Source organism: Podarcis bocagei (assembly GCF_964188305.1).
Source record: "Podarcis bocagei genome assembly, chromosome: 6".
NCBI lineage: Eukaryota > Metazoa > Chordata > Lepidosauria > Squamata > Lacertidae > Podarcis > Podarcis bocagei.
This window is the reverse complement of record NC_138130.1, coordinates 49,649,770-49,673,264: the sequence shown is the minus strand read 5'-3', so window position 1 is coordinate 49,673,264 and position 23,495 is coordinate 49,649,770. Positions and strand designations below refer to the sequence as shown.

Genomic DNA, 23,495 nt, shown 5'->3' with positions numbered 1-23,495 from the left:
ATCATAGACAGTCTTTTGCTATCATTTCTAGGTCAGGAGAATTCACAATTGATATGAGCACAGGGAAAGCATAAAGTTTCCAATTTATGAAATATTGCTTTCACTGGGGACAGAAGTGTTCCTGACAAAGTTTTCCTTGAAATAGTGTCTCTTTATTACTTTCATGTTCTCAGAAATAATAAAAACTATTTTATAAATTCTGCTCTAATTGAGGGACCTTCCCAAAGACCCTTGTGATTATGTCAGGCAATAAGTAGTACTGTACTTTGGGTGCATGTTTTTTAAACCAGAGACTCTGGGCAGGAGGTGGTGGTGATGAGATACAGAATTCTTAAGAACACAGTAACTGGCTAGTAACCATAGAAACTAAACTGGATCATTATCACAATAGCACAGTAAAGCCTCCATAGTATGGGATGTGTGAATGTGGGAGAGGAAATAATATTAATCTAATTTCAACACAAGTCTAAATGTCCAAAATAGCATGATCTTCTGTTTGTTTATTCCAGCACATTGAGTTCTTGCCAAATGCTCTTTCTCCATCAGTTAGAGAAGATGCAACAGCACATTCTTCTCACAAGGAAGAATCCATATATGATTTCACATACCTGCCCTCCATTGGTTACAGAAAATATCCTGGTTGTTCCTCCACACAGCTTCACATACCACAGGAACCAGAGAGCAGAGACCATGTGTGACTCCGAAGTGACGTTGATATCAACAAAGAGTGTAGCAAAATCCCTAGTGGTTCTTTATACAATGAAGAGGTAGAGACAACAAAGATTGAGAGCTATTGATATTAATTTGCTATTATCAACAGTACTTTTCTCTACAATTTTTTTATATATTATTATTAGGAAACCAAACAAAGATTCTATTTAATTGGCCTTCTTGGTAGTTCTGTCACTACCAGAAGCTTGAGGGGTGGCAATGTGAGATAAGAGTAGCCCATAAACTGTGGAATTCCAACCAAACAGAGGTGTGCCTCCAGCAGCATCATTATTTGGTTTTTATCATGCATTGAAGATGCACTTATTTATCCAGGGCTTTGATAACTGAATAGTATTATTTTGGCCTACCTGAAAATTGTAAATTAATGTAAGGATTTTAAAATATTATTATTGATTGTTGGATTTCTTTTGTTTTAAACTCTATTGTTTCTGCCATTATAACCTGCCCTGGGACCTTATGGTGAAGGATAGGCAAGAAATCTAATAAATAATAATAGAAGAAAGTGAAGTGTTTCTTAATCTGATGAGGAAAGATCATTTGAATGAGTGACAGCTCCTCCTTTGTTCATTAATTTTGTAGTGCTATTGATTTGTTCAGAATTTATTGCCTTTATTACGTTCCTAGATGTTATCACTTCCACTAAAAATAAATTGTCCAAATTCTCTGTTAATTGCAAAGACCTTAAAACTGCAGATAGCATATTAATATTGGTCTAGACCAGAACTGACCAGCTGATGATCTGAGGTAGCTCCCAACTAGGCTGTTAGTCTACAAAAGCAATATGAATGTACAAATTCTATGGATTCAACATACTATAGCCTTACTTATTCAATGGTTGCAGTCAATGATTAATATTTGCTTTGGGGAAAACTGTATTTCATATTTAGTGGTGATGTTTGCTCTGCCCTCCAAGGGAGCCTCATTAAGCTCATCATTTATGTAGTTGAAAAGTCTTTCTTTTGAACCCTCAGTACTGGTGTGTGTGGTGGGGCATGGCATGGCTGGGGCGTCATGGCTCCTTGTCTGGACAGGGTTGGGCTGGGGTCATCCAGCAGCTCTGCCAGTGCAACCATGTAGTCCCAACCTCACCATGGCCCTGCCAAGATAAGCAGCAATGACGTCAATGGCAGGAGGGTGGCTTTGCCCCACCACACACAGTGCAGATACCCCTCAATGTGAGGAGTCTTCCCTTGAAGTTCACCACAGTTCTCCCTATTCCTGTCTCTCAATGCCTGCATACATTGAGATGTGAGGAAACAAGTGGAACTACCCATTAAACTGTAGGGAATGGTAATGGGTACTATAATACCATATCCCAAAGCCCCTCCTTTCACCTTCAGAATCAGGAACGTGTTTTCTATACATCTTCCAGTATTCATGTTTATTATTCATTGATGCAATGAATGCACTTTAAAAAAACCAGATTTTATGGAAGTGATGGGGAAAACACTGAAACGTGTGAGGTGGATCAATGTTTACCGGGAAGAAGTGAGAACACCCTGAAAACAAATCAGAATGACTACTCATTGTTGTATAATTGCCCACCAAAGAAATCAGAATGAATGCTCAGCAAAGGCTAGGTATTGTCTAACTTGTGCATAAGCTTTGCACAAGCAAATCAGGATGGATGCTTAAGGTCAATCTGTCAAGCATGTTCCGCACTTTAAGTATATTCTACATTTTTTACTATCTGCTCCCAGATGTATTTCTCTAGCAACACTGTATATGTGTGATTGGTTATTCTATGACTAGAGGAGAGAGGCAACATGAATAAGGCTTTGATGTATGTAGCCTGAATATGGCATGCAGCAAGCAAAGAAGCAAGTATCACATTAAGGTAAACTTTCAAAATGAATCAAATCACCTACTTGGTCCAGCAGTGTTTGTCAATGAATTCTTTCATTGTCATTTTGTCCCATTCTGCAGCATGTGGTGCATCCCAGGGAGCATCAGCCGGAATCTGAAGACCAGAGGTGGGAGGTGGGGAAATAAGTCACTCTCCTTACTACATACATCACAGTCAAAACTGAACTTCCATCCATGCACCGAAAGGGCATTCAGGCAATAGTTTCACTCCACAGCCCCAAATGCATGCTAATGCAATTCTCTCTCTCTCTCTCTCTCTCTCTCTCTCTCTCTCTCTCTCTCTCTCTGTGTGTGTGTGTGTATGCATGCACGCATACATATGTACACACACACGTGTGTTTCATGCTTCATAGATGCAGAACATTCCATGTGGAATAAAATTAAATAGGTGAATTCTTCTATTCAGAACCAGTAGAACATTGTTTCAATCAGTCAGAACAGCTGGAGATAGGACAGCTATTAGTAGATATTTTCCATTGCTGTTGAAGTTAACTATATGTACATTTAATACTCACTAAGATTTCAAGTGCAGTCCTATACATGTCTACTCAGATAGCACCAATAGGACTTATACCCAGGTACCCAGTGGGGGCTAATCCTTTTCAGCCTGAGGGTCCCATTCAACCATAACCAACCCTCCAGGGGCTGCACATGACCAACTCTCCAGGGGCTGCACATGCATCTTGTACATACACACAGAGAGAGACACCACTTAAAGGCAGATGTTCAGGTGCAAAGTCTCCTTTTCTCAGCTGATCCATGCAGATCAACTGGGCAGAGACCTTCATTGCCCCATCTCTGCCCATCAGATGATCCACCTGATATCTGAGGAGGGGGCAATTTGTATCCCTCTCAAGGCACTGGGCTCCGCCCACCCCAACACTACGTCTGTTTTATTTTGCCCTTCTTTGCTGCTGTTGCAAAAAACTATCAGGTGGAAGGAAAGAAGAAAAATTGGCTTGGACAAAATATATACCACTAACTCTGCTTCTGGGCAAAATAGAGTGAAGCTAGGCTGGGTCACATCCAACAGAGCCAGTAAAGCTGAACACACAAGAGATTTCCACTATCTGTATTTCATTATTAGGATAGTGCCGGAAAGGCAGGTCTGTGCCTCTGGCACAATTTATTTTCCTGAAGTAAAACACACTTGGTTGTTAATCATGCCAGATGACACCAACTCATTTGGCCAATACATTTCACAATTGAAGATTTCAATGTCTACACAATGACTATACAGTATAAAGAACTCTCTTTGATTCTTGATGGATTCTTACTGAATGCTATCTTCATGTAGCCCTAATGATTTTCCACATGAGCTTTTAGAAATATTGCAGATATTGATACGTAGTATCCCTTTATTGTTTCTAGCATACCTCTTTTCCCAGTTCATCCATTGTCCTCCAAAAATTGTTAAAATCAAGATATACGATAGGATTCCACACTGGAGGAAATGCACCACAGAATGGATAGGACTTTCCCTGAAACAAATAAATATATGGAACAATGAATTTGTTTCCTGACATGGATCTGAGGTCTCCATAGCAGCCATATCAGTTACAATCCACAAACAAAATTGGAAATAAATCCATAAACACAAAGTATAGAAAAAGATGGATTTTTCTGAAGACGTCAGCCAATAAGCAAAGCTAGTTAAGGTAGCTTTCATATAGAGAAGATCCCAAAATGTAATGTCCATTTCCAGGGTGTGGGTGTGTGGAATTAAACTTTCTACATGTTGTTATACCACAGTCAAAATCAAAGGAAATGTATTCCTTTTAGTGAGAATATAATATAATATTCAAATATAAGCCAGACCAATCCCAAAACAAACCCTTTACACTACATACAGATTAATCAATAAATATTTAACTGGATGCAAATATTGCTGCATCATATGTCATTTATGTGATTTCATGAATATTCTTAAGTGAATGCCACTCTTCTTACTTTAGGACTATAGGGATCAGAACAAGGGCGTGAAAGGGTTAATGTCTGCCATTTCCTTTTGCTGACTGCATGAATGCTCTCATGTCTTGTGAGAAGAGCATAATTTTTTGCTGCTGAATCTACTACCAATTGATTTAATTTTGTGTCCCCAAGTTGTGATATGGGCGTGTGTGTCCAGAATGTCAGCAAAATACATTGGAAAAGCTGGATTGAGGCTATGGCAAGATAAAGCCTCTTCCTGATTTGCATTCATGCTTGAGTAAACCCTTTTACATTCATGCCATGTAGCTCATCAGATTGAAACGGCTCTTGAAACGGCTCTAAAAAGCAACATTTAAAAGTGTGCTCTATATAATTCATCTGCACAGGTTAGAAGGACGTTTCAAATATTCAAAAAGCATCAGCTAACAACCCCATTTATCCACCCCAACAAACTGAAATCAAAGAACACATAATAAATGCAATAAACAAAGCTCAAGTTCATTGTCCAACTGCCTCAGAAATAAAGGTTAATGATTACTATGGAATGAGTATTCTGACCTCTAGGTATTGCAGAAACAAAATCTCCTACAGAGTTTCTTCTTCTTCTCTTCCTTCAGCTGTTCTCACAGTTCTGCCTTTGCAAACTGTGCTCAGTTTGGTCTTTAGGACAGAAACCCAAAATTGAAAACTTCATCTCCTAAGCAAATAGAGTTGCTTTCTTATACTACAGAGACCTGCCCCACCCATCCTACCAATTGCTAAACTTCAGTAGAGAAGCAGGCTAGCATGCACAAATTAGGGCTTTGCCTATTAATTCCATGTCCCGTGTTTCCCTAGATGGCATAAAAACCACTGTGGTGAGGCAGAGCCACAAAGTCACCCTCCTGACAGCAGGGTCACTACAGCGCTGGTCCCAGGAGGATGGATCTGATAAGGTACATAGGGAGCTGCCTTATACAGAGTCTGACTATTGCTCTATTTAGCTCTGTACTGTCCTCACAGGTTAGCAGCATCTCTCTAGGATTACAGGCAGGGAGAATTCCCAGCCCTACCTGACGATTCTGAGGATTAAACCTGGAACCTTCTGCATGCAAGGCAGATGCTGCAACACTGAACTCCCTTCTAGATCTCTGCTCCCCTATTGCATGGATGTGAAATGCAGTGTTTGAATAGGCACCAAAACTACTGTTGTAGCTAAATAAACATAGCGTAAGGAAACCAAATAAGAAAACTGCAGAAGACTTTTGGGCTATAGATACACCCCATTTAATCCTGTGTTGCTGCTCAGAGTGGCAGGGAGATAAATGTGAGTGGCAGTGCTCTATTGCAAGTTTTTATCCAAAGTAACTCAGCAGATAATCCAATTGGATTTACAGAAACAAGAGAAAACTTGTCCAGTTATCACAGCCAAGTAAGAAACGTCCTCAACCCTTTCTTAGCTCATAATCACAAGATACACACCTTCTGGGAATGGAGGAACATGATCATTCCCATATAACTCAAGAGGGAGGGGGAAAACATCATCAATCAAGAAAGCAATTTCTCTTCAAAAGTTAGAAATAAACATTTTGCTGTATCTTCTAAGTGCTCTGCATTCAGATTTAAAACTCAACAGTGAACTTGTGCTTAAACCAGTGACTGGAATTATGGTCTGAAGGTTGGGAACAGCATGTAACGTAACCAAGGTGGCATGACAGAAGTTATTTTTTATTGCATACAATTTTGGCTATCACACTCTATTGCTTTATTATTTTTAAATGACATTTGAGCTTCCAAAAACTTGTTTTTGTCTACAGTGTATTGGGGGGGGGGAGAACACGCCTTGTAACTATGGAAACTCATGCATGTTTTTTCAGATGTAAGTCCCACTGTGTCCCGTTGAACACACTCAAAGCAAAGGATGCACAGACAGGCAAGTACAGGGTTTTGTTCGGTTCTTCTGTATCCAGTTATTGATTTGCAATAATACAATGTGTATATAAGGAAACAAGATTTAAACTGACACACTCTTTCTCCCAACCCCAACCCCTCCTAGTTTTAGGTGACTAGTTACAACCCTTTTATTTCAGTGGATGTTTGGAGGAGCGAGAACCTGGATTTCTGCTGCTATTAGTAATTGTCATTTAATTATTCATTATTATTATTTTTAAAAAGATTGTGTTATTTTATGGAATGAGGAGACAGTTCCTCCACCGAAAGCATCTCCACTGATAAGCATTCTCTTTAATTTCTGAAACCAAGATGGGACATTTTTGTTTTGTTGGAAACACGAGAACTCATAGCACCTAAAATCTGTGGTTGTCCAAAGAAGCTGGGTGCTGGAGGATTCAGAACAGACAAAAGGAAATAGTTCTTTACACAGAGCAAAGTTGATCTATGTAATTTGCTACAGCAGGAGGCAGTAATGGTGAACAACTTAGATGGCTTTAAAAGAGGATTAAACCAGGCATAGGCAAATTCGGCCTTTCAGATGTTTTTTGGGACTACAACTCCCATCATCCCTGGCTAACAGGACCAGTGGTCAGGGATGATGGGAGTTGTAGTCCCAAAACATCTGGAGGGCCGAGTTTGCCTATGCCTGGATTAAACAAATGCATGGAGGTTTTATAGAGGTAAAGGCTACCAGTGGCTGCTAGTCAGGATGGTTATGCTCTGCCTCCATGGTTGAAGGCATTCTGCTTCTGAATGCTTGTTGTTGGAAGGCACAAGAGGGGAAAGTGCTCTTGCAGTTGGGTCCTATTGCACTTGCAGGCTTCCCATTGCCATCTGGTTGGCTACTGTGAGAACAGGATACTGGACTAGATGGGCCACTGGCAGGACACAGCAAGTTCTTATGTTCTTATGAGTGTTTTGGAGCTTGGGGATTTTTTTTGTTGGAGGGCAACAAAAAAACTTGTTCTGTAAATCTTCAGGTTCCTGAATCTGTTAAGTCCTGATCAATTGCCTTCACTCAGCAGTGCTTCATGGATCACCCATATGCAGTAGGGAATTTATTACAGTGGTACCTCGAGTTACAGACGCTTCAGGTTACAGATGCTTTAGGTTACAGACTCCGCTAACCCAGAAATAGTACCTCGGGTTAAGAACTTTGCTTCAGGATGAGAACGGAAATCGTGCGGCGGCAGGAGGCACCATTAGCTAAAGTAGTACCTCAGGTTAAGAACAGTTTCAGGTTAAGAACGAACCTCCAGAACGAATTAAGTTCTTAACCCAAGGTACCACTGTATTAGAAAAAGAATACATATGAAACATTTCCACTCAGCTGTCAATAAACGAACAGAAAAGAGATCTATGTCCTTCATATTACAATGCATCAAATGTTTTCCTGTGCACACTGCTGCCAAAAGGAGATGTAGAAAATGTAATTCTTACATTTGTATGCAGGATAACTCTCTCCTTTACATTTACTTTGTATGTTTCTATGCCAAGTTCTTTAGCCAGTCGCAGAATTCGGTTCTGGGTAGGTCCCACGTAGGCTCCACCAACATCTACATAGTTTACTTGCTTGTTCTGTCAAAAGAGGAAAAATGCAGGAATAACAGAACCTACTAGATGGTCCACACTGGAAGAGCCAGGAAGTGCTTACATTTCATAGCAGCAAACAAAGCTCCACCTCAGAATTAGGCCTAATTCACACATGCAAACTTAGAACCACAGTTATGTGTTCTACACAACTTTGTGATTAAGCAGAACCTTTTGCAGAATTGGCACCCTCTTTCAAGAATGTCATATGCTACATTTACATAAAATATGGTTATTGGCTACTTGTTTCTTACCCTAACTGTGAAAGTCCGTCCTCCAACTCTGTCACGAGCCTCTAAAACCACAACATTAACTCCAGATTCAGACAACAACTTAGCTGCCGACAGACCTAAAACAAAGACAAAACAGTATTTTATTTTATTTCCTCTACTATTAAAAAGTACTGGGTTGACTCCAACAAAGTTGCTCCTTTCATGCCAGGACCTCTTCTCCTCTCTGTCCTCTCAAGCCCCCTGCATCTTCTCCAGAGGGTCAGGGAAACCCCAGTAGAGATTTGGGAAGTGGGGTGCATGGAGGGAGGGGGGAGTAGGAGGGGAGGGGAAGTTTATTGAATAAGTGCAAACAGAACAACTCTGTGAGGTGAAGACAGTAATGACCTTTAAACACATCTTAGAATCTTTTATGTTTACCCAAACTTTCCTGGACTCGGTTAATTTTTAATTTTTATTTTCCATTTTATACACTACTCAGTTTGATTTGTGATATACAGTAGCATTCAGTTGGTATATCGTTTTAATCTGGTTTTTATGAATTTTTTGAACTGTTGAATGTTAATGTTTTTATTCAAACCACTTAGACTAGATAGATAGATAGATAGATATAGACACACACACACATCTGCTCAGAAGTAAGTCCCATTGAATTTACTTAAACTTTGTCCTAAGTAAGTGTATATAAGACTGCAGTCATAGTTATGTCCCACTGAAGTCAATGGTGTTTGTTACAGAGCAGGTATTCTAGGATTGTGTTGCAAGATGCCTAAAGGGAAGCAATATGTATTGTGCTGCAGGATGTCTCTGAAAAGTGGGAATCAACCTGGCAGAATGATGTACCCTCAATTTCATTCCCAGAAAATGTGGGAAAAGAAAAGGCTATATACCAGGAATGTACATAATCCTGCAGGGTTATTTTCCAATTCCCAGGTCATTTGTGGTTTGGGAACACCTGTTGCTGGGCTCCCAGCTTGCCTTTTGGGGTTTAGATTAAGGAAGAAAAAAACCCCAAAAGACCACCATCCCCTGGCCACCTTGTAACACACACACACTGCAGTTGTGGGCCATGAACTGAAGATGGTTGACCTAATGATGCAGGGCAAAATTATTGAACAGTTCATTTGATCGGGAGGTGTGAAACAAATTAAATGAACTCTTTTGGGGTAATCTCAAAGTGAAATAAATTGTTTTGCCTGCAGTTAAATTTAAATTCTAACAATTATTTCTAAATTTGTACCTACACATAAAAATTCGCAAATGCACATTTAATGCAAATTTCTGCCCTATTCCCCCCCCCCTTTTATGGTGCATATTCTCCCTTAGGGCAATGTGCAAATGGATACCCTCAAATTGGGTTTAATTCCACCCCCTTTTTAAAAATGTATAACTGCATGAGGATGGAGCTAAGTAGCACAAAGAACCCCTCAAAATACAAAAAAACCTTCTTAAATACAAAAATGGCTGGATATGCAAAGTGTTAACTAGCTATATATTGGCTAGGAATATACTATGAGTGAGGAGGAAGTACACAAAACATCTCAGCGCTCCCAACAGTCTGAGGAAGGAAATAGGTGTACTGCCAGTCTTATATGTAATCCAGCAATTGGCTCTCTGTACTATCAGCTAGCACAAAGGCAGGAAGGAAAAGCCCTTTGGAGCCCCATATGTCTAGTCTCAAGGCTTAGCATCACAAGCCTAGAAAGGACCTCAGGCTCATGTGACACAGTGCAGTCTTACAACAACCCAGAGTTCTAAACAGGAAAACCAAGCAAGCAATTTTGGAATTCTATCCTTATGCCATTTATTTTTCTCTGTTCCAGAATCTCACTAGTTCTTGGAGACTCCAAGTAGTAAGACACTACTTTGCCTTTTCCATGGAGAACAAAGACTCCAACTATGATGGGGAGGGGAACAAGCTACACGTGAGAAACAGGTGCATGTAATGTTTCTTTAAAATCAAAAAGCAGTTTCAGGAGTGGATGATCAGGAAGAGAGGTGGATGGGGCTTTATCCTTTCCCTGCCAGCTGCTTTTCTGTTTCCAAATTCATTTGCCTGCCACAGTGTTTCTCTTTTGCAGAGTTCCATGTATTCCAATGCAGCTGGACACAGCAGGTGACTATATCCTCTGAGCTGACTACATGACAGCTCACAACCATGTAGAGTCTGGCTACAGAGAGAGGTGGATTTTACCTTTACCCCTCCCAGTAGTGGCCAGTGGGGCTGTGCAGCTGGGGTTGCATTGCTCTTCTGGCTTCCCAATGCTGCACATTGCTGTAGACTACCGGGGGGGGGGGAGCAAGCACTGCACTGAATACAACCCCTTCTTCTTTCAACATGACCTTTTAGCACAGATAGCTCTCAGTCTGCAACTGTGTTGGAATTTTAGATGCTTTAATTGTGTGTTTGCCACCCTGGGTAACTTCAGGAGGAACGGTGGGATTTCTTTCTTTCTTTCTTTCTTTCTTTCTTTCTTTCTTTCTTTCTTTCTTTCTTTCTTTCTTTCTTTCTTTCTCTCTCTCTCTCTCTCTCTCTCTCTCTCTCTCTCTCTCTTCCTTCCTTCCTTCCTTCCTTCCTTCCTTCCTTCCTTCCTTCCTTCACCAGGAGTGGTGAACAGTACTCAGCTGTATCCCTCATGTCTTCCAAACATAGTCCTAGTTTCAAAAACCTTCATGCCATTACAATTTATTATAGACCTTGGCATTTTCTGACGAAATTAAGCCTTTCCACCCAAAAGTCACAACAAAACATTACTATCATAAATTTGTACTTCGCAAGTAAATTTTTATTCAGAATTTGTAAAAGAAAAAAGAAAAAAGGACAAACAAATACAAAAATAAACATTTTAACATAAATTATTCATCCTATTTTCATGCTATACAAAAAGTAAGCGTACAATCATACAAAAAAATAATATAAACATTAGGCTCTACTTAGCCTTTGACTTCCCTTCACCCTTTTGGTAAGTATCAAATAAATCCCGGGTTGCGTAATTAGTTTATTAAAGTTTATAATTATTAGCTGATAAAGTTTTTCTAATACCGCCAGTTCCTCCTATATATCCGTTCCAATATATTTCCAAAATTTACTCCAATTTTTTTGAAATTTCTGGTCGTCTTGGTCTCGTATTCTGCCTGTTAATCTATCTAGCTCGGCATAGTTAATCATTTTGACCTGCCAGTCACTTACGTTAGGTATAGTTTCTGTTTTCCAGTTTTGTGCCAGCATAATTCTTGCGGCTGTGGTGGCATAGAGAAATATTTTTTTATCTTCATTTTTTATTTCCTTACCCATAATTCCCAGCAAAAAGGCCTCAGGTCTTTTGGGAAAAGTATATTTAAAAACTTTTTTAAGTTCATTATAAATTGCTTCCCAAAAAACCTTCACCTTGTTGCATTGCCACCACATATATCATAAATTTGACTTATTCGCAAGCTCCTAGCAAAGTAGAGTCTGCTTATTATTTGTTCAGGGTAAATAAGTCATAGCCACTTGAACAGTTTGCCCAGGCGTTTCCATAGCAACTCAACTCAAGCTTGGAGGTGCTGCAAAAAGGGGGGGTGGCTGCATCCCAGTTTGATTCTACAGTGGATTCAAAGACACTAAACTGCAACTGCCACATTCAGCACCAGAACTGACCTACTTTTAGAAAAAGCCCTCAATCTCATCGCATCCAAACACAGATGCACAGCGATATATACAATTTGTGCTACGATCCAGTATGATAAAAAGGAAAATAAACCAATGTCAGGCTAAAGATTACAAGCCAGTTCTTCCCAGCTGCCCCCAAATTTAGCTAAAAGTCAAAATAAAACATCAGCAAAATTCTACAAGAGCTGCTTGTTCTCATCACAACAAATCCTAAGTGTGTGAAGAACTGTGAGTGCTAAGTAGAAACTATCCATTTGGCTGCAGACCAGAATATGGTCTGTAGCAACCCCATTCACATTAAATTGACTTCCCTTGTGTAAACAAGCTGTAGACTGAGGGCTTTATCTTAGCATTACTTTTAAAAAAACATGCGTAAACTGTTAGTTAACTGCATTCCATTTGCAAGGTTCCCTACCGGAACCAACTCAACAGATCCAAACATGTGAAACTTGGGCTGTTGTTGCAATACTCCTTACAATAACTATTTAATATGTGCAGGTATCTCTCAGCTAGAAATTGTTCTAAATGTATTTATTTATGTCAAAGCCTGTAGAGATGTAGCAAGGTGTAAGTCGACAAGAAGGAAGTCAAAACACTTATTCATATATGATGTGCAGGGGACACTAACCCAAAGGAGTGTATAATATACACTGAAACATCATGTAGCACTCCTCTCCACCAGCTTTGAGGGGAGAGGATTAACCCACCAAGGACTGTGTTGGCTGCTGGGGCTCCCACTGTGCAGGTGGGAGGAGACTCAGAGCCGTGGGGAGGCAAGCTGCACCTGGTCAGGCCTTAGGGGCTGGGGTGCCAGCAGTGCCTCCTTCTCCACGAGGAGAAGGATCAGCTTAGGGATGCCTGAGCATGCCCTGACCCTGGGCCTGTGGAGAGGGAAGGAGGGGTAGGGTGCCTGACCCCTCCATGTGTCTGGGCTGTTGGAGCCACTGCGTGCACATGCTCCCTTCCACTCCCTGAGCCGCCTCCCTGCAATCAAGCAGCATATAAATTTTGTTAAATAAATAAAATCAATGGCTACTTCTAAGAATGGAGGAAGGTGGTTTATATGATTTTCCTGTGCAGTTCTTTACTAATTAAGCAAGATTTTTTTAAAACTGCTAAAGTAATGAACAGCTAAAGAAATAAGTCACGAATATGAGCTTTATGCTAGAATGATAACACAAGCATCCTCCATGAGATTATGGTTATAGTGGTGCATTAAAAATAAAGTTATTGGCCCATTAGAGCAGTCACCTTGCTAGTTAACGCTGAACAGTAAACACAGAAAATCCCTTTATGGTCTTGTCTTTGCATTTTATTTGTGCGTTTATTTCCCAACATTTCTCCTTTCTTATTCACTGTCCACATCAGTTAGTGGTAAATAAGGCTAATTATTGATGTATCTTTATTACATTAGAGCTCCACCATAATGATGCACTTTTGCCATGATTTACTTTCGCTGCTTCCTCGATGGGGAATCTAATTATTCCTACACACAACTGAGAAATGAAATCTGGCAATGGCCCATCTTAACTTCAGCTCTCATTAGTCAAACAGGAATCTCTGTGCCAAGTAAAATGTGGAGCTGCCAATATGGGCCAGATAATACTTTGAAAATCCCCCCAGGGATAAACTTTCCTGCCCATTCTTCCCTTTTCCAATATGCAGTTGTGTTTTAATGGTATTTTGTTAGAGCAGCTTACTGAAATGCATGGCCTAGACTTGTTTTTCCAATGCATCTTTAGGTAGCCACCAATAGTCAAAATCCCTTTCTTTTTGGGATTATAATTCCCAGTGATAAACCAGACATGAGGATGTACAGACACTGTGGACAGCCCAAAGACCATAGGCAGAATGTTTACCCCACAAAGTAATTGCATAGTAAATAAAGTTGTTGGTATTCTCTCAAGATGACTTTGATATTGTGGGAAATTGCAGTCAAACATAGCAATGCATGAGAGCTAGCTAGTGTATAAGGGGTGTGTTCTGTTCCTAAACTAGGTCACTTTCCCTTACCTCCATGAGGAAGAAAATGAAGCTTCTTCCCCTTCCTTCCTTCCTTCCTCTCTCTCTCTTTCTCTCCCTCCACCGCCCTCCCATGTATCAAAGAAGGACATGGCTATGCTTTCTCCCAAGCTTAGAGCATGTGTCTGGAACTATAGTCTGTATTTTCTACCCAAGAGTATTTTGCCTGTCTGCAAAGCATATATGATATTTGCTGTCATTGCAGAATTCACAAAGCACACCTATATTTTCTGTTTTTCATATATTTGAAAACTAGTTAAAATTATGATATAGCTGGATGAGCAATTCTATGAAATGGAATAGGATTCAGTTTTTTTCTTCTCAACTACTTGGCCATGTTTGATAGATAAATATGGTAGGAAGCACTTTCATTTCCCACTGCTACCAGCAAATTTGAGAAGCCACTTGTCTTGGCAACATGTTTTTGATGTTCCAAGCAACAAACCACTTACTACTATACTCAGAGTCCTCTGTACTAAATGAGATGATGCTAATTATGAACATAGCTTAGAGTTTCCTATGTCTTAAATTTACTCAGAGATATACCTGACTGCAGGGTTCTTTTTGATGTTGCTTACATACTTCCATTATAACCCCTAGAACAAATACAAGATCACAGAATCCTGACCATGATTAAAGCAGCCCACAAATGCATTCAGATCCTTCTTCGCCAATATTATTCGGGGAAGTGCCTGTATTAACTTCCTCTGTACTTTGATCTGCTATATAACATTGACTCAAGCTGATGCTGCTGGATCAGAACTAGGAAAAATTATTGAAACATTTCCCAGTATTCACCTCCATTTTATTTGTACTGTGGAAATAATCAATACCACCACTCAACTCAAGTTGGGATACATGAATGATAGGAATACCATCATCCAATATCCCATCAGAGATCAATACAAGTTCCCAGTTAATGCATTTTATTAAGATCCGTGGTTAGTGGTCAATGTTATGAGGTCAGAAGTACCTAGTTCAGATTTCACCTCAGTCATGAATTGGTCTTAGGAAGCCACACATCTTCACTCTTAGTTCACCTCCCCCATCTGTAATATAGAGTTACTAACAATAGCCAACTATGCTGTAAGGGTTACCAGTAATAGGGATATGAGTGGCCAAAACACTTCATTTTCAAAAAGCACAATATAAATGTATGTATTTTAATAAATAAATAGGCAGCACCTATTTCCTGGTGCTTATCCCTGGTAATTTTTTTTGTTTTTTTTTGTATATTTTTATGGGGATTCCTTGTGTTGTTGTTGTTTTTTAAAAAAAACAACCCTAATTAGCATGCATAGGTTTTACACATTTTGTGATTTTTAAACTTTTTTGGGTTCTCTCACCCAAGGATACTTGCCCCAAACTTGGATCTTGGCATCCAGGGAATTCTCCTTTCTATATGCATTTATTTTCCCTTGCACCAACACAAACTAGCACACAAAATACATGAATAAAATGTACAGCAGGCAGATAAGAACTCTCGGAAATATGTAATGCTTGGAGAGAAGGGGTTTTTTACTATTATTAATTAAGCACCTCAGCTGGTTCTCTTAACCCAATATGTATGGGGATGCTGGAGGGAGTGGGCAAGATTGCTCTGCACCCCATGTAGTGGAAAGAACAATTAAGACAAAACTTTTTTAGTTCTGGCCCCTGACAAATCTGGAACTCCCTTCTGATGGATGAATGTTCAAAAGTGATTTGAAATACTCATCTCCAAGTTCATGGGGAGGGTCATGTGAAATGTGCTTAGGGACTGAGATGTTAGATTGCAAGTCTTCACGGCTGGGGCCATCTTTTGTACTGTGTGTCTCAAGACCTTCATCAGTTCACTGAACTTATAATTGCTGCCATAAAAATACAGCATAGAGTAATAATGAAATTATGGGACATAAATGACAAAGAAGGCTGAATTCTTATCCCAAGGCCAAACTACAGGCTAGGCTGAAAGATCCATGATTAGCTGATTCCCAAGCTTTTTTTTTCATGGAAGAGCAGAGGTACTAATCTGATTGGGGATAAATAGAAAGGGCTTGAGGTATTTAACCCTTGCCCCTGAACTGTTCTTCCAATCTATATCACATACACATGGCGTTTGCTCTGTCTTGAATAAAAATTCAGACATGAAAATAAGGGACTTATATTTCTCCCCCATCCCCCCCACACCTCCAGCATGGAGCAATATTTAAATTGGAAAAGGGTTAAATGCCACCATCCCCGGCACCACTTCCTGATCAAATTAGCATTCCCTGCTCCCCCAGCTGCATTTAACAAAACAACAACAGATCTCCCATTATAACATGGAACTTGGACCTCACCCTGCTTCAAAACAGGTGACTTCTAATTCTAATAAAGCATTACTCTGCTGCTGTAAGTTACCAACATCAACAGGGTGTGATATTGTACTTTTTGTTTGCACATCCTGCCTTATTCTATCCAGATGAGTGGGTGTGACATTGCTGATGTAGGTGTGGAACTTCACTTGACTAGATTGGGGGGGGGGGGGCGCGGGAATGGCAAGCACCATGTGGGGGAGGAAGTCAATAATCAAATAATAAGCGAAGCGCTTATACAGTGGTACCTCAGGTTACATACGCTTCAGGTTACAGACTCCGCTAACCCAGAAACAGTACCTCGGGTTAAGAACTTTGCTTCAGGATGAGAACGGAAATTGTGCTCTGGCAGCGTGGCGGCAGTAGGAGGCCCCATTAGCTAAAGTGGTCTTCAGGTTAAGAACAGTTTCAGGTTAAGAACGGACCCCCGGAACGAATTAAGTACTTAACCCGAGATACCACTGTACTTAACCCAAGGTACCACTGCACTCTCTTTAGAAGAGGATTAGACAGATTCATGGAGGATAAAGCTACTAGCCACAATGGCTATGTACCTCCACTGCCTCTAAATACAAGTTGCTGGGAATAACAGCTGGGGAGGGTACTGCTGCACTCAGGTCCTACTTGCGGGCTTCCCATGGGCATCTGGCTGGCCAATTTGAGAACAGGATAATGGACTTAGATGGGCCACTGGCCTGATCTAACAGGCCCCCTTTTATGTTCATTTAAGTGTGGTTGCCAATTACAATCCGTGAGATTTGCATGCTTAATATCTCAGATGAAGTGGAATGTGACTCCAGATTGTTCAAAGTTATGCTCTGTAAACCCTACAGCCTTAAAACCTGTTGTTTTGGGGCTGGCTGTAGCTATTCATTGGGACTATGTGGAAAGCACTCTGTACCTTCTTAGGGTGCTTAGAGGCACCATCTTTATTCTTACTCCACATGAGATCTGGGCCCTGAAAACAAATTCAGCAGCCATGTTCTAGCTACAAATAAGCACCACTCCCACTGTTATTTAATAAGAGACCTCTGTCCTTTAATTTAGAATAATAATGCTGCTCTCAGTCTGAAGGGCTCTGTCTGATTTTTGGTAGCTTCCTGAGATAGAGGCTTGGAGAGAGGTCAATCAAAGGTTTTCCACATGCTCTCGCTGTGGCAAGCATCCAAGAAAGCAATATGATACAGCCAACTGCTACTGAAAAACAGGAACAAGGCTGGCACTATGTGTGTTTGCTCCCTTAGCTAACACATCCTTTCTTTTCTAATCTAAAGCACTGGAAGAAAAAAATGAAGAATAAATAAAAGTCTGACAGTGAAATAGCTAAATAAAGGAAGCTTTGCACCCGTATGCTAGGAGGACTTCCTCAAAAGCAGCCCCTCCCTTCAAAATTCAAGAGGTACTTACTTCTGAGGCAAGTGTGTGCAAGAGTGTAGCCTAATTGTGCATGCAAACTCTGAAGTAAGTTGTACTGAAATTCAGTAGGGCGTACTTCCTGGTATTTGTACACAGACTCATGCCCTTCCTTATTCTGTTTATATACTACTTTTCTATAGATGTGTTTTGTCATCTTAATTTTACAATTCCAGGCTGTAGCAAAGACTCCTCCTCCTATGTATGTGTATATTTTTTGCTTTGAAAGCGCCCATGCTGCCATTCTGTAAAAGCACTTAGGGTGCTGAACAGTCTGCTCAAATAAACAATAAAAACATAAAACACCACATAAGGTCTGAATGGCATGGGCGTTCACTTTGGGACATTCATTTTTTAACATCCTTGAAAATATAATACAAGAGCTGGATTATATTTCTGCAAGTGCAGGCTTGTTAAACAGGACAGAACTGTTAGCGCCTGCAGGGAGCATGTCTCTTTGTTATAAGGCAAGTAAGTGGGTTATAGTTCTTCCAGTGTTATATTTCTAGCACACAAGTTATTCTCAAAAAAAGACGCCCTGTGTTTGAAGTGTCCAAGGGAATTAATTTTAATGTAACAGACAGTAGCTGGGGAGCACATACTGTGCAACAGGGGTAAGCACTGTGCTTTCAAGCAACCTGTTAACTGAGCATCCATCCAGACTTGTTTGCATGGGGATTAGATGATACCAGCTATTTAAAGAGCATTGATTCTGATTTGTTCAATGGCTGTGTCAAAACAAGTGCTACCTCACACTTTCCAGTGCATTTTCCTGTCAGTTTCCTTAATGCACGGAGTCTAGTCTTGTGTGTGTGTGTGTTGCACAAGACCTGCCAATCAACTATAACTTTACTGCCAAACTGAGTGGGACGTACTTCTGAGAGTAGGCACATGTAGGATTGGCCAAAAAAATGCCAACCCCTTTGGCTGAGATATACGTATTCCATATCAGAATGCAGGTGTCTGCCTCAGGTAGGAAAAGAAACAGAAGAGGAACTCAGCAGGTGCCAGCAGCTTTCCTGGGAGCAATGCTGCAAGTCAACAGTTTTGGTAATTTGTGTGTGTGTTTTAAAGGGGCGACTCAATGTATTGCTTTCGTTATCCCTCAGTGAAGGCTTTTAAACACATACACACAATGGATCACAGAATCTCATAGTGAGAAAGTCTTCCCTAGCACCATAGCTGTCAACTTTTCCCTTTTCTTGCGAGGAATCCTATTCGGAACAAGCTATGCCTAGCACCTGCTCAGGTCCTGTCCTCTCCGCTTTGGCGAAACCCTTCCTCTCACTGCTGATATGATCCGTCTGGGTGCAAAGCGCGCTGGGCGGGGATGGGCAGACCAGAGTAAAACCGATCGCGGCGGGACAAGAAACAAACCAACGAAACAATGCGAAAACGAAACCCCCTTGTACTCTCTCGGCTCGCAAGAACTTCCATCTCGCGGAGCCCCGTCCTGGCAGTCGCCAAACTGCCTGACAACCCCCCTGTGGCTCCTCCGGACCCCGAGCCCCAAGGGAGTGGGGCGCGGCGTGACCAGCCTTCTGACCCCGAGCAGAAGCCGGCTCCGTCCGCGACAGGCAGCCAACGCCGAGCCTCGGGTGGCCCTGGGCAGACTTCACAGGGGGCGGGGCCAGCGTCCCTGTCCGCCGGGGGCCAGGCGCCTCCGGAGCCTCCGCCACCAAGTTCCTCTCACGAGCTCGCCTCACCCCGGACGCCTTTCCCGGCGGGGCCACCATCGTGCCCAACGCGCCCAGCCGGTCTCCCGTGACAGAGGGCGCGACCCTTTCCCCGCCCTCGCCTCCCGCAGCACTGCCAGGCCGGTTTCCTCACAAGGGTCACCCGGGCGGGCAAAGAGCGGGGAAGCTCACCCACCTGAGATGCCCGCGCCGACCACCACCACGTCGCAGTCGACGCTCATGGCTGCTGCTGCTGCTGCTTCTGTGCCCTTCGCAGCTCCGGGCGCCGCCAGCCTCCTCGCGCGCCTCTCGTCCTGTCAGCGTCGCGCCCGCGCCGGGCTTCTCCACTCGGGCAAAGCGGCCACGGCGGCAGCCCTGGGAACTTCCCAGCTGGGTCTCCCTCTCTGACGCCCCGCCCCCTCGCCGGCGCCGCCAATCAGGGCAGAAGGTTGGTGCCCAAGGGGAGGGGGCGGGAGAGGGGGCGGGGCGCTGCTTTTCTTGGCCAGACAGCGGGTCTCTCAGGTCCTTCTCGGGAAAGGAAGAGGGCGAAGTCCCCAAACTGGCGAGATCAGCCCAGCCTCTTCCCACTCATGTACACTAGTGGCCAAAATTGTGGAAAGCTTTTGGAGAAAGTGGATTTCTGAGGTCTGATGGCTCATAACACCATTTTATTTATTATTATTATTAATAACACACTGACAAATGCCCTCCTTGTTTATGTTGTAAAAAATAATTCTTCATAAAAGTTATTGCATTACATTCTTCATTATACAGTGGTACCTCGGGTTAAGTACTTAATTCGTTCCAGAGGTCTGTTCTTAACCTGAAACTGTTCTTAACCTGAAGCACCACTTTAGCTGATGGGGCCTCCTGCTGTCGCCGTGCCACCGGAGCATGATTTCTGTTCTCATCCTGAAGCAAAGTTCTTAACCCGAGGTACTATTTCTGGGTTGGCGGAGTCTGTAACCTGAAGCGTATGTAACCTGAAGCGTATGTAACCCAAGGCACCACTGTATTATCTTTCCATTGATATATAATTTTATGGCATTACTAAAAAGAAAAGAAAAAAGTGGTGTTAAGAGTCATCATAGCCAAAACAAGATGCTTGGCTCTCTTAACACTCCTATTTCTGGTTATTTGGCTATATCTTTTGATAGAATACAGATAACTGAACAAACCTTGTTGCATTACATTCTTTATTGAATTATCTTTCCGCTGATATATAATTTTGTGGTATTACTCCATAAAATTATATATCAATGGTATATAATTGGTAGGCAGGTAGGCAGGTTGAGGAGCGCCCACACCAACTATTCTTATTATCATAGGATCATAGGGTTGGAAGGGACCACCAGGGTCATCTAGTCCAACCCCCTGCAATGCAGGAATCTTTCGCCCAAAATGGGGCTCGAACCCACAACCCTGAAATTCAGAGCCTCTTCCTGATATCTGTTGGCTGTCAGAATATCAGTCCTTTGAATCGGATCAGCTTTTCAGAGGCCCACCTATCTTTCTTTAAAGCATGATCTCCTTATCTTTTGAAGGCCATCGTTTGCAACATCAATGAGATATTGATAACCGCTTTCTTTGCAAAATTTATTATGATGTGATGATTTACTTTTAAGTATGTTCAAAGTTCTTTTGCATAGTGAGAAGTAAGGCCAAGCTCAAACTGCTAGTAAATGCCACAAATAGATAAGCAACTTGATGAGAACTGACAGAATCAGCTTTATTCCACCTATCATAAAGTGCATCACTGTATTTCCCCCCCTTTTATGGGTTCAAATGCTCATTCAGAATTGGCAAAGTGACTGTGGTGAAGCAAAGCAAGAATATATCCTCTGTGCAATCAGGAGACAGGTGTAAAATGAATGTCTGAGTTCACATAATATATTGGCAGTTGTTAAATACATAATCATAGAACCAAAGAACCATAGAGCTGGAACAACTGTAGATGCCAACAACATCATTTCAGAGCAAGTTAACCATAGAAAGGTGTTAAGAGCCCAAGACTATGAGAACAATAGTATGTCACTGAGCCCACCCACTCCCTCAATAATGCAACCTATGTAGCTATGTTTGCAACATTTACACTTGTATTTATGTATACCGGTTTATATTTTAACTGTATCAGTTAATAATAGTTTCAAATTCTGCAACAGTGTTAGACAGGGAACTTTGTACTGTCAGCAGCATCACTGTGATGTTGTCATTGAGTTCGTTTCAATTTTGGATGTTTTAGAAGGACTTGTTTCTACATTTTTGCTTGTTTTGCGCCCCCCAAATGCTGCCTGTGCAACTTACGTACACAGAATTTATATTTGCGGTGGGGTTTTTTTTGTATAACAGTATACATTTTGATTGTATCACTTCATAGTAGTTGCTAGATGAGCAACATTGTTATATGTGGATGTTATAGCAGCTGCATGGCAAGCAGAATTTGAAAAGGTTTGTGTATCTCTATGACCAGCCTTGGTTGTTAATTATTATCTGATGAGATTCTCAAAAAAATGAAGGTTGCCTCCAACCTTAGCTTAGAAAACCACATGCTAAAAATAACCAAGGGTTGCATTCTGGCCAAAGTTATACAGCCAAAGTTCTGTCAGTGCAAGGATTTTCCTTAGTCAAGAGAAACTTCTCCCCCTCTCCTCCCCTTGTGTGCCTTCTAAATATGCCCTGGGCCTTCCCCAACCCTCCAGAGCAGATTTGGGAATGGTGTGGGGTACATGGGGAGTGGGGATTCCCATTATGCTAGTGGGAATCCTTGCACTGGCTATATATATATATATATATATATATATATATATATATATATATATGCAGGTTTTGGTGTCTTCGGGTGTCTTCCCGTGTAAGAGTTGGGGTGTCTAGGCGACGTTTCGACGAGGTCTCACTCGTCATCTTCAGGCTGGTGCTTTCGGCTTCTTGTTACTGGAACAGAGCAGGATCTCAGTGTTTGAGTTCCTATAAATACTGTTGAGGGGGTGTGGTGTATAGCCTCCAACGTTCTGGGCAGAGAGGAAGTTCCCAGGTTAGTGTGCCTTTTCTTCTTTTGTTCATTAATTACTTGAGGGATATCTTGAGAGATTTCTTGAGTGATATTCTGAGTACCATTTAGGAGGGTCATTAGGTGTGAATTAGTTGCTAAAGCTTTCGTGTCTTGACCTCTTGAGCTTGTGAAGAGTTTTTCTGAGAAGATGGCTGTACTGCACTAAGCTCAAGAGGTCAAGACACGAAAGCTTTAGCAACTAATTCACACCTAATGACCCTCCTAAATGGTACTCAGAATATCACTCAAGAAATCTCTCAAGATATCCCTCAAGTAATTAATGAACAAAAGAAGAAAAGGCACACTAACCTGGGAACTTCCTCTCTGCCCAGAACGTTGGAGGCTATACACCACACCCCCTCAACAGTATTTATAGGAACTCAAACACTGAGATCCTGCTCTGTTCCAGTAACAAGAAGCCGAAAGCACCAGCCTGAAGATGACGAGTGAGACCTCGTCGAAACGTCGCCTAGACACCCCAACTCTTACACGGGAAGACACCCGAAGACACCAAAACCTGCATTCCTGTACCCGTGAAAATCTACGAAAGCAAATATATATATATATATATATATATATATAAATTTTCCATTTTAACAATCCAATCAAATCACATTAAATATTCCAAATTATACAAATACATATCATATAGTCTGAATATTCTGCCAAATTATAAATTTTTATTGGGACTTCCCCATGCTTCAAGTTCAGGGGGGCTCTGATCATCTTATATCTCTACTGCCTTGAGTTTCCAATAGTTCCTTTAAATCTTCCTGTTGTTAACCTTCCTCCTTGCACTGGCTTCTACTAATGCAATGGTAAGCTGGACACGAACCCAAGATACAGAAGCCAATTTGCATTCATACAACCTCCCTTGTCTTAGCTGCTGATGTATACTGGGCCATTCACAACTGCAGGTTTTGGGATCACACTTTAAACTGAACAAGGGCCAGCAGTGTTTGAATGGGTCTGCCCCCTAACTCACCCCGGAGACTCCTCAAAGAGCTGTCCCCTCCATGGGAGCAGTGGCACAGGAACACTGGCAGCTGGTGGCCTTTGGATTGT

General features: G+C 41.6%; 1 protein-coding gene across 1 annotated transcript in view; it reads right to left on the bottom strand.

Annotated features, from left to right (window-relative positions):
• LOC308588660 (amine oxidase [flavin-containing] A-like) overlaps nt 1-19,758 on the bottom strand; it is a 30,920-nt gene extending 11,162 nt beyond the window's left edge. Inside the window, exons 1-6 of the mRNA XM_081197189.1 lie at nt 19,578-19,758; nt 8,307-8,401; nt 7,903-8,040; nt 3,975-4,079; nt 2,601-2,692; nt 609-750 (exon numbers count right to left, since the gene is read on the bottom strand). Coding sequence (XP_081053315.1) covers nt 609-750; nt 2,601-2,692; nt 3,975-4,079; nt 7,903-8,040; nt 8,307-8,401; nt 19,578-19,623 — 618 coding nt within the window. The 5' untranslated portion in view covers nt 19,624-19,758. The remainder of the gene's footprint in view (nt 1-608; nt 751-2,600; nt 2,693-3,974; nt 4,080-7,902; nt 8,041-8,306; nt 8,402-19,577) is intronic.
• Between the last annotated feature and the right edge of the window lie 3,737 nt (nt 19,759-23,495).